The 12,643-nt window shown below is 42.7% G+C and overlaps 1 protein-coding gene across 2 annotated transcripts in view; it reads right to left on the reverse strand.

The window, feature by feature from the left end:
- Nucleotides 1-1,281: 1,281 nt before the first annotated feature.
- The window catches only part of sertad2b (SERTA domain containing 2b), a 35,986-nt gene continuing 24,624 nt past the window's right edge, over nt 1,282-12,643 (reverse strand). For both annotated transcript variants that reach the window (XM_041948201.1, XM_041948200.1), the window contains exon 2: nt 1,282-6,781. In XM_041948201.1, the coding sequence (XP_041804135.1) occupies nt 5,485-6,777 (1,293 nt within the window). In that variant the 5' untranslated portion in view covers nt 6,778-6,781 and the 3' untranslated portion in view covers nt 1,282-5,484. The remainder of the gene's footprint in view (nt 6,782-12,643) is intronic.

A 12,643-nucleotide genomic window follows, 5' to 3' on the forward strand; every position in this document is an offset into this window, starting at 1 on the left:
CGAAGATGGCCAGTTAAACCAATATTCACTGTAATGTGCTGTAAGCCTAATTAGGACATTTACTTTATGTTGCTGAGCATCAAGATGCACTCGGTTGTAAATAATATGAAAAATGAACAGAAGACAATGGAACATGGACAGAAGGTGGCTGTCCACAGGTGTTGAGTACTGCAGCGCTGAGGTTGGATCCATCTATGATATATATCCTCCAAACCAAAAAGAATACACATCCGTGTCCAGGGAACCTTAAAGATGAAAAACCTGGTTGCTTTGCTTCATGTACAAAGAAACATCTGACGAATGAAATCAGTAAACATAAACCTACTGAAAGACCTAAGGATCAAGATATGACATGACACTTGGCTGAACATAATTTATAAGATCCTAATCTTTCGAGGGTGAAAAGAATAGAACTTATTTTTATAGGTGGTTAACATTTGAAAAAACGGTTGCAGAGAGAAACCTATTGGATTTCCACGGTCAGGAATTACGCTTTGCAAGATAAAATGTCATTTACCACTATTTTTCCACATATTCATTGTGACATAGCACCAATTTAGTTATTCATCATTATTCTTCTTCTCCTGCTAAACCCTGCCCCTTGCAATGTTTTTGGTTAATGGCAGCCATGTTTTTCAACCAATCTTGCTTATTTATAATAGAAATGTGTATCTGAGTCCGCACCACATGCCCATTTTGGTGTTGATATATTCAAAATCCAACAAGTAGATGTGACTTAAAGGATAACTTTCGTTTTCTACAACCTGGACCTTATTTGTAGCATTAAATACGCCCATTTACTCACCCAGACAACTTTGGTGGCGTTTGGAGTCGTTTTGAAGAAATTAGCCCCAGAGGAGCGGTGCGTATATCCGTATAATGCGAGTACTCGGGGCACCCGTGCGTAGCCTCTATACAAAGCGTCTATGGACGCCATTTTCAGGTCAACTGGACTTTCAGTTTGAAGGCCTTGGTCTTTTTAGGGTGAGTTTTTGGGTCTTAATTACAGCGCCACCATGTGGCCGGCTGGGCTCATATTTCTTGGAAAACAAATGCGCATTATTTCAAAAAGTTTCATGTATCTAGCTCATTCCAGCTCACAGCAATTTGAGCCACGGTGGCAGAAAAATAAGTAATAAACTGGCACAAACACAACAGTGTTCTGACCTATCAGGGCTTGAAGTGTAATGAAGTGCAATGTGTTTATGAGCATGCATGTCAAAGAACAAGACTGTACACGATACCAGAAAGTAAGGAGACAAAAGGGACATCTGCTCTCTTTACAGTTTATTGTATATATATATATATATATACACATTTATATATATATATATAAAACTACAAAAGTAAGACTGTTTCAAATTCATAGACAGCTGTCCATTATCTCATATACTATTTGTATGTGTGTATATATACACACATATATTTATTATCTACAGTCCACATTTAGATCCCAATACAGTGATCAGCTGACAGTTTCTCTCTCTATGTTTGTGTTCTATTGCATAGAAAAAGGCACAGCTCTGAGGTCTGTGTAAAATACAGCCTTCTTAGAGGAAATCAGCTGCAGTCAGTCTTTCTCGGCGATTCGAACCGCCGCACGCTCAGACAGCGCTAAAACAGGTTCGGTAACAAACACTGAATGAGAAAAGTCTCAGGAGCTTGAATGTTGTTCATACTATGTACATTACTTTTGGCATTGAAGCATCTATGACAGGCTTTGGAGTCTTGACATCTGAAGGTTGGAGACAGGTTTTAGAGTATTGCTGCATGAACTGTTCGCCTTCAACTGGAAAATGATGAACAAAAAGAGTACAAAAGATGTAAAAGGTTGTGGCCGCCACCCCACAGAAATCAATAACAAAGCAACAAACAAACGGATAAACGAGATAATATAACTACCTATGTATATAAAAAAAATGGCTTCCACCCATAATTCCTCACTCAGATACATTCCTATCTGAAGTACATTCCTACCACACATTCTGTACACACATTTACAATCCAAATGTTCACTTCACATCAAAAATAAATATATTTACACAGAAAAGAAAAAATGAAAAATGAATAAATAACTTCATTGACCATAAAACAAGCACTCCAAAATTCAAACATAGTGAAAGAAACAAGACACAGTCATCTACAAACAGTATTAGTTGGTACTGCTATCTGCTTGGCTCACACTCTGCTTTGAATTCAGTTCAAATGCAGTTCATTTACATACTAACTGAGGTCAAATGCTCACTGGGAAACTAACCATCTTCCATTGGAACAAGTTTTAACATCACCCCGACCTCACTGCTGCTGTAAGAGGAGTCAGACTGGATTCCAGATAACACATTCTGTCCCATTAACAACTACCGAGTCCCACCAGCTGGGACCCCTGCTAGAAATACTATCAACATTTTACACCCTATTGCAAGGCTGTGTTGGCAGACACAGAAGTGCTGTTTGTTTCTTGTGTTATTTGTTACTTTACATTTGAAGGAAAAATCCACCCTGCATTGTTTTCAACACCTATCAGTGAAGTACCCTGCATTTCTGGACCACTGCAGTGTCTGTGGTGTCTTTTTCTTATATTGCTGCGAATAGCTAGACAAATGTAGATGATATGTTTAAAGATAAGATGCAGTGCACAGCAGTTAAAACAGCATTTGGTGGCAGAAACAGTTAGTGATCTAAAAGGTCATTTAATCATCAATATCTTTTATATTATTACTAAATCAATTACTGGTTTGCACTGATGAACTCAGATAATCATCATCAAACTTTACAGTTCCCTTTAACTCTATAGAGTGTTTAGCTTTTATCAGGTGATATACGATCTGTTTTGAGATGTTCTGTTGCCCCCAAGTGGCCAAAAAAAAAAAAAAAAAAAAAAAATGAATGCAGCTTTAAACACTGAACTGAGGGCTACTCAGGCACCATTTTGCACTAATATACAACTGAAATATTATCGACCTGTGATAAATAAGCATATATACTGTAAGTATACTAGGGTGGATTTTTCCTTTAATTTTTGAGGCTTCTACTTAAAATCTCATTATGTTGTCTGACTAGAAGAGGCAACTCATTGCTGTTGTATTTCTGAAATTTGCAGCAAGAACTAGCATATAATAACTTTTTGTTTTGTTGTGTCAACTTGCTAAAACAAGCCATGTATCTGCACCTTGAAGACTCCTAAAACTGGACTATCATGAGGTCCTGCTGGCCTTTCATACATGTCAGATTACAACTATTCTGGAGCCAACATGGTCTAATTCAGAGTAGGCTATGTTCAAATTGTGTCTTAAAATGTGACACTGAAATGCACAAAATTTTTTTGCAAAAGCCTCTGCGTGGCTGTGGATTGGTTCATTTGACATGAAGGTCAGCAGCCTGATAAGGTAGACTGTGACACAACTGTTGTCAGCCTTTTGCCTCTACTCCAAAAAGCTCTTACACACATTTGTATCCCTTTCATGTGCAACACTACATTTAACAGCCAAAGCCGTGGACTGAGGACAGATTTCAACAACCAAATTATCAAACAAAACATCAACTTCATTATTTGAAAAGGGTAATGGGAAATAGGTGTAAACAGAACTGTTTTTAACTTCAATAGAATTCATATTAAAGGTTTAAACTGTGGACACAGCATGTGACTGATAAACTGAGTATTCCTATTCTATTTAAAACTGTATGTGTGTGGTCTGCTGGGAAAAAAAACATGTAGACCTTGGGAATCCTCATGTGACCCTCATCTTAGATGTTGTACTTAGCTATCACATTTTGCCTTTTTGTGCCAAAAATCATGCACGGCGGGGCCTGTGCAGGGGCCAACACAGTCTTTTGCATCATTGCAGTATCAGATTAACACCATGGGGAAAATGCACATTCAAATTATTTATACGGCAGATTTAGCCCTCCTGCTATCGTACGAATTTAAAACATCCTAGGGCATTGGAGTCAACCTCAAAACTGTACTGCACAATGCACAGAAGTGAGCCAAAGCTTGAGATTTGGCATAAAGGGCTTCTATTCTACACACAAGTAAACATAATCTTCAACTATGGGGTGTGTGTAATACTGTTTGCTGTGCTGTAATTAGTCTGTCACTCATGTTGCTAATTCTGTAGGAACCAAACCAAAAATAAGGCATTTCTACTAAAATATTCAATTTCTTTGTGTGACTCTGAGAAATTCTATGGAGTCATATTGGAACCACAAGGACTTTGCCTGCAATCTTTGATAGCTGTTTTGTCTCGAGTCCTGTACAGCCGAATTTAATATGTGTTTGGAGCAAGAACTCTTTGCTTTGGTTGGATATTTCAGATCATCAACATCCAACTGGGACGCAAGACTTGGTGGTGGCGCTGCTGTCGCTTCCAATGTAAACACGTCAAGTTTTCCTGTGGGTGTAGCTCATTTGAATTCTGCTGTAACCGAAGCATGATAACTAGCCCAAATGACTGAGCTCATGTAAAATAGCATCCAGCACAGTTATAGTATGTGCCTGCCAATAAGGAAGGGAAAGACAAAAATAAGTCCTGAACTGAATTCATAGACATGATATGTACAAGAACAGACATCTCCTTCTACCAAAAAAGTTTAACAAACAACCAGGCAATGTGTTTTAGAGCTATTCCCAAAGGGTAATTATATAGCCAAGCTAATATGTAAGGTAGCACACTGGTAAAACAATGTATTCCTTGTAAAATCTTTTTATGCTTGCTTTACAAATAAAACATAGCATCTGTAATAAGATAAAGATTAAATAATTATTATTTGATCATGAGAAATTACCTCAATAATAGTTTTAATACAATACAATAAGTTAAAAAAACATTGAGGAGTGAGCTCTCTGGGCTGTTAAAGTGAAAAGAACTAGAAAAAAAAACAAATACTGTAAAAACAGGAATTGAATAAGTGGTCATTTTGAAGGCACTCATCTGCTAAAAGCCATGACTTCAGTGTGTTTGTGTGTGCATGTGTGTGTCATGTCTGTGTGTTCACCTGTATTTCTACACCTGTGAGGAGCAATTGTCCTCACAAGGATAGAATGATTGCAAAATCCTCCAGAATGAGGACAATTTGCAGGTCCTAATTTTTTCTATTTAGAGTTACTTTTAGGGTTAAGGCTTATCTTTAAGTTAAAGAGTAAAACTAGGATTAGGTTCAAATTAGGATTAGGGAATAAATGGCATCAATTAAGGTCCTCACAAGTATAGAAATAGAAATTTATGTGTGTTTCTTGGTTTCCCGGTTACTTCATTTCCATATTTGGAAAGGCGAGCACAGTGCATGCACAGTGTTGTGTAGTAGTAGTTGTCATAGTAGTACTAACTGACATCACCATCGATGTTTACAATTACCGACCTTTGAAAAGAGTAAAAAAACATAAAAACAACAACCAGGAAAACCCAAATCGATCCCAAATTTTCATTCCAGTCTGTTCTCCGGATTAAACTGTCTGTGTGTTTCTGAGGTGGTGGGGTTCATGAGTCACGAACCCACCAACACCTCCATGATGTGGTCCAGTTCTGTCAGATCAATTTTGAAAGGCTGATTGGCTGAAACTTGTGGGGCGGGACCGTTGTAAGGCGACGCCAGCGATTTGAGGAGGTCGTCCGCCGTCACTACTGGTGACAGTTTGGCGAGGCCACTACTTGCCATCACGCCCACAGACCCTGTTGTTGTACAGGGGTCAAAGTCATACATGGACGTGTCGATGTCGGCGAACAGGACATCGTCCAGTGCCAAGTCTGAGAGAAACCCCGAGGGTGAGGAAGAGGAACAAGGGGAGGAAGGAGAGTAGGAAATGTCTACTAGGCCACCAGGGGGCAGTGTGGGCAGAGTGTCCATCGGTCGGGCCTCGACATAACGGCCTTCCGCTAGCACGATGCTAGCTGCCTCTGGTTTAGCACCCATGGACCTGCAGTCTCTGGGTAGACCCGTGGATGTTGGGGAGATGGGTGCTAAATGTGAGGGCTGGATGAGTGGCGTGGGAGCTGGGGAGGTAGTCACGGTCATAGTATTAGCTGCTGCTGTCCTTGTTATGGCTGTGGAAGGACCCAACTCCATGTCACTCAGAGTGGAGGGTAATACGTCATTGGACGAGGCAGGCACAGGGACCCTGGAGGACGCCTGGCTCAGAAGTGCCGAAGGTAGCGGGGGAGGCTGTGCCGGGGGAGGCGACAGAGGAGGAGTGGGTGGGGATGGAGCACAAAAGGCTGAGTCTCCACCATCCTCCTCCAGTAAAGAGGCTGGAGTGAGGCAGGCTTCTAGAGGGGCGGGGCAGGCCTCCACACGGTTGAGGCAGGCCTGGGATGTCTGGCAGTTGGGAGGCACCATCGGGTGGGGTGAAGGCGGTGGAGCGATCACCGGCATCAATAGCGCAGAAGGCTGGGATACTTGTGCCGTCGCTGCGGCTGACAAGACACCAAAGGAGGGTGGCGCCTCACGGAAGCCCTCATCCATGGGGTCGTCAGGTGGCGGAGAGGGCGGGAAGAGCAGCGGCCGCAGCGAGCCTTCCTGCTTGAGCTCATCCTGGATGCGTCGTAGCATGTTGTTGATGAGGACGCGGCGCTCCAGGCTGGGCTCGCCAAGTGGCCGCTGGCTGTACAGTTTCATCAGGGAAATGTTGAAGATGGTCTGCCGCTGCAGGGTGTACGATACCTTGGACAAGCCCTCCGGACCAAGGCCTAGTTCTCCTCCCGCCACCGATGCCTCCAGCGTTTTGCCTTCCAGCCCCTCTTCATCCTCGTCCAGCTTCCGCTTCGCACCTTTACCGAACATATATCTGGAACACACAAAACCACAGAGACAGGGGACAGGAGTTCACTAGTTGCTCGACATGAAAATAGTCAGTAACATAACAAGGCAACAAGCAAGTCATGTAGGGCTGCAGTGCTGCAAGTGGTTGAAACCCTAAAATTTCAGTCTACTATGATTGCACAATTTGGAAGCTAGAACCAGCAAATAGTCTGCATGCGGAATGACTTAAAGAGCAAATGGATTATCAGAGTAAATGTCAACTGTTAATGTCATCCAAAAAATGGTCCTGGCCTGGCCCCACTGAGGTCAGTCCCATTTGGGGTACATGTACCGCTGCTGGGTGTATCAAAAATGCTAGAAGGCAATGATGAGAATTTGGTAAATATGTTAAATGAATCTGAACCAATCTTGCTCAATAACAAACCATGTTTTAACTACAAGGTTTCCCTCTCATTGACTTTTTCATGACTGTCCATCCCCAATTCACAGCACCAAAAACTATTCTTCCTGCCTGGTTTGTTGATGGAGTATTTATAAATTGGTGATTTTGCTTGAATTTGGCTGAACTACACCTCAAACAATTCTGAAATTCCAAAAATATGACAGCAGCCCATTGGGCTTATTGTATGTTCATTCAAATGCAGCGCTGGATCTCGGCGTTAGATTGTCCTTGTCATACCACATCTCACCTAAGTGAAACACAGATATATTCGCCAGGGAAGTTCGCAGACTGAAACCCAGCAGCTTAACTGTGGTGATTCAAAAAGCTGCTTAAACGCAACAAGCTTACTGCAACAGGGGATTTAAAAAAAACATACATTGAAACCAAGAGCAGCTGCAATGGGAGCCTCACCGCTGCATACTGTAGCTCAGTGCACTCACATACACACACTCAAAGACACACACCATACCAAGTTATGTAATAGCAGCGTTCCCTGTTGTACCACAGGATCATAGGCCAGATTTGAAGCCCAACCCCCCTTTACCCTCCCTCCTCCTGCCAGACTAGAACAGCACATTGAGTTACTTATACCACTTTGTTGCAGCACGTGTGTTTGAGCCATTCGTATGAGACAACCCTGCTTCTCGCCGTCAGCAGAGACTCCAGTCTAAAGTACCGTTTCAAACACTGGACTGCAGGATGGATCACGTCTCATAATTTACCAGATAAAAGTTAAGTTTCAGTTGCACCTCTTTGTTTGTCCATCTGCACGCCCTCTCTCTTGATTGCCCACACACGCTCTTTCTACTGTGTTTCTCTCGCGCTCTCTTTTGTCAGCGAGACGGTTAAATGACACTAAAACGCTGGTATCATTAAATCAATTTCCATTCTGGGTGCAACGCTAGTTCACCGACGCCGGGCAGAGTGCGACCCGTGTCCAACCGAGTCGAGGGGAGGGTCATGATGGAGGGTCGACTGATGCGGGCTGACCCAAACACACAACACCACGGCTTAGGTTTGACCCGTGTCGCTGTGTCACCTCGGCCTGAGCAGATATACAGTAGGAAAGAAAAGAAAGAGAGAGAGAGAGAGAGACACTATGATGAAGACACAGGACATCCCCTTAACAACGTCCATATTCTACCAATCTATCTAATCAATCTAGCTGATTGGTGCGACAGAGAAAGCAAGGAAGGCAGAATAAAAGACAGGAAGATGGAAAAGAAAGAAAGATAATGAAGAAAAAAGCAGGCATTGCTGCAGTGTGTTTGACTCTAATCCAGGCTGACAGGCTCATGCAGCCAGTCGCTGTCTACACACATACACACACATGCACACTGCGCATGCGTCTCCTCTCTCTCTCTCTCTCTCTCACACACACACACACACACACACACAGGAAGTGTGAGCTGTAGGCCCAGTCACCACGACTGGTTGGTTGCCATGACAAACAGAGTCAGCTGGGAATTCACCCAAAGAGATGACAAAGAATGGGATGGGGGAGAGGAGGAGGGCGGGTGAGCTGGGGGGCAGGAAGGAAGAGGAGGAAGACGAGGAGGAGGAAGTAGAGTAGGTGAGAGATTGGTCTGGAAAAGGCGGGAGGGGAGCGAGCAACTTTCTCTCCTCCCTCAACTTCAACTGCTGCTGCGGTGCCTTTGAGATGGGCACTCAACACAACCTCTTCATTATTTAGACTTTGTAACTGACTCACAGACGATGCAGATCAGTTGACTCGCCAGCTGTACATTTACATTTTACTGCGGTTAACGGACGTAAAAACGCTTGGACGATCTGATTCCTTTGCCTTGAGCACAACAAAAGTGTGTCAACATTGTTCTATGCTACAAAGCTGTTTATGTCTGTAAAGCTAATGTGACACAGCAAACTGTCTTTTCGTGTAAAGCCAATTTCAAATGACCTTAGAGGACTTTGTAAGCTATACAACATGTGAAATACTCCATCCCTGGATATCCTATCCTGCTGTCTTTAGCCCCATTCTCTGCTCCAAAAGAATGAACAGCTTTAGAACATGTTAATGATCTCTCATACAGCTAATAAAACAGAGAGCAAAACTTCTCATGTGCTGACACCAACATTTAACAACACAACCATCTTAGCAAAAGCTATCTTGGTATTAGAGCCCTAACAATAAAAGATAACCTATGGCTTGATATTGGCTGATCGCAGACACTGTGTATTGATACTGGCATTCATGTTGGCTGACAAGAAGAAAGAAACTGCAGGCCAGAATGCCAATGATATGTTGAAAGTAGTTTAGAAATAGTGATGCCCTTTCAAAAATTGTCCACCATAGAGCAAAAGGTCCTGCCCAGGGATGTTCTTTAAAACACAAATTTAAGGGATCTTTGTCAAAATATCATATTGATTACATTATTTGTTATGTTCAGAAAATGCAGAGAAGAAGAAGAAAGAAGAATGTGACTGCATCTTTGATTAATCGCAGTCCAGATGACAATTGTGATGGCACGAGCTCAGCAACAAACCCCTCAAAGCAGAACAATTTGAAGCGTGAGACCAAACGAAAAAGTTCAGTTCAATTCAAACATCCTGACTCACCCATACTCACACACATGCTTGGATCAGCCTGAAATTTTCAAAACAAAAATTTAGCATAAAATCCAGGAACTTGGGGTTTTTGCCGATATTGAACTTTAAAGCTATTGTCTGAGTTGGACGGACATGAGAAAAAGTTGTGTGGACATGGGTGCACCTCTGAACGAGTGTATTCTGAATTTTTGACATTCCTTGTATAACCGAAGAAGAGACGTCAGCACGGCCTGCCTGCTGTTTGATTGATGCTGATCTCTGGCAAGTGCAGAGGTGACTCACCACAGCAACAAATGTTAGCAACAAAGATGAAGACAACATGAGAACTCACAGAGCTGCAGCAATCGACGGCTTCTTGAGGTTCATTCGGGTGCCATGAACTAAAAAAAACTAATTCTAACATTTAGATGTATGTGGCGTACGACCATCTACTGCTTGACTTTCTGCATTCATTGCAGCTGCTTATGGAGCTTCTCGGAAAAAGGCGAATCAGAGTGTCAGAGAGAGGCAGAAACAGAGTCAAAGAGAGCTACAGAGTTAGTTTCAAAGCAGTTTGCGGGTGTGTGATTGAGAGCTGAAGCAGCTGCGCATGTCTGACTCACTGACTCATGGCAGGGTGTTTAGACTCACACACACGCTCACGCACACACACATACGGTGAAGGGCTGACATACCAGAGGTGCCCCACCCCTCACATTCCACTTCATTATCCTCCTCTTCCCTTTCCTTCTCCTCCACCTCCTCTCTTCTTCAGTCATTCTTTTACCTCTTCTTCATCCTCCCTCTGCTCTTTACCTCACACCCTCCCCCTCCTTCCACTGACTGTCAAAGTTCACAGACGTAGACCCATCCTACACCCTATGAGCCATGTCTAGATATGAACGCAACAGAAAGTGAGGATCATAAATGAGTAGAGTAGATAAAGCTGAACAGTGGAGGAGTACTGCATTCCAAAATGGAGCCACGGTCTTCATTCAAGGTCACTGTGACTTAACACTCCACTGTTAACTGTCTCACAAAGAACTGTCTCAAGACTAGCCTTTCCAAAAGGGGTTTCATGAGGTAAATACATCTGAAAGTCTCTTGAGACCTTTGAAGCAAAGAAGCTAGAAATTAACCAACCTTCAGTTTGAAGGTCAGAACTGATATTTTTGAGAGGATCACAATGGATGTGTGTTTTTTTGAAAGTCATTACTTTCAAACTGGACAGAAAGTTGCTAAACATGATAAATATTCAGTGTTTGCAACAAATGGTACCTATGGTGGTAGTAACACTGTATGTTACTACAGTGTGTATGTACTTCACTGAAAACGATGTGATCAGCTTCAGTGTAATCAATCAAACGGCACAAGGCATCTTATGAAATGTGTTCTATTTGAAGCGTTTCCTCTTTTCATCAAAAACTGAAATTTAATCTCTAAAACAAAGGCCTGCTTGTGGCTGAGTGTGTGTTTAGATAAAACTACACGAAAAGTTGGCGATGCCTTCAGGGAAGGGGGCCTTGGTAGTAAAATAATAATATATAAAAAAAAGAAAAACAGAACGTAAAGAGGAATACAAATGGCTGAAAAGTATAGACCTAATCACACAATGGTGTTAGCATAAAAAACATGATTGTTTCACACATTTAGAAGGGAGGGCAGGTGAGTTTGCCAGCGAGAGAGTGTGTGTGTGCCTGCAAACACACATCAGACATGTGGGCCGAGCATATCAGAGCTAGCTATAGTGAGAATGTCTGTGTGTGTGTGTGTGTTGTGCAGTAGCGCAGTGCTAGTGGATGGACTGCAGTGATATTATGATCCTGTAACCGGATACGCTGGTTTCCATGCCTGAGCTGTACATCCACCCCTCCCCCTCACCTCCACATCGGGCTATTTCAGGTTCCCTGGATTCACAAAGTATGGACGCACACTACACATTACGCTGCTGCAGGCGGATGAATGTGGCACCGTGCTGGATGCTTAGCATGATATGTGTTAATGTCAGCATTCTGGTGTGTAAGAGGACATGCAGTAGCACACTCGCAGCTCGCAGTCATGACTGAGCTTCCACTGTTTCTCCTGGCTGTAATGCATCCAGCTCTGCACATGAAGACGACACTGTCCAACTCACTCCTGTGTGTGTGTGTCTTTCTCTCTCTCTTTCTCACACACACACACACACACACACACACACACACACACACACACACACACAATGTAGAACTAGTAAACACATTCCAGACAAAACCCAGAGGAAGAGATGTAGTGTAGTTGTAGTGCTCGCCTGACCAGACCCACTACGCTCGATAGAAGCTTTGCTTCCACACACAACTTCAGATACAGTTACACCATGACGATAGCTACTACTACTACTGTTACTGCTATGACTACTGCTGTTACTACTACTCTGTCTAGCAATATATTCATTCGTGCCTTATGACATTTTTGAGGTGCCACAAATTGGGCTTGGTCATCAAGAATCATCATCAAGCCCTTGCCAGCAATGTTTCCACACACATTTTCAGCTCATTCTCTTGCATGGCCCTGCAATAAAATGGGTCAAAAAGACCCTCAGCCAAGAATACACCACTAAACTGATGAAGATGTACCTTTAAGCAAATCAGGGTTCAGTTCACACATGTGGTTGAACTAGTGAAATGCTGATAGGAGTTTTGGTGATGGCAAATAAAAGTCAGTTAAATATTAAAGGTAATTTAATTTGTGCCTGCTCTCAAGTGTCTTGAAGTGCGATTTTGCAGCCAATTTTTAATAATCCAGATTATTGTAAGTGTTATAAGTGTTTCCGTGGAACAACAACCAGGGAGGACAGGTGGTGGAAGAGAGTAAGAACCAAAACAAATAAGCTAATCATGCAGTGGGAAACAATGTCCGTCT

Source organism: Chelmon rostratus, chromosome 11, assembly GCF_017976325.1.
Source record: "Chelmon rostratus isolate fCheRos1 chromosome 11, fCheRos1.pri, whole genome shotgun sequence".
Lineage (NCBI taxonomy): Eukaryota > Metazoa > Chordata > Actinopteri > Chaetodontiformes > Chaetodontidae > Chelmon > Chelmon rostratus.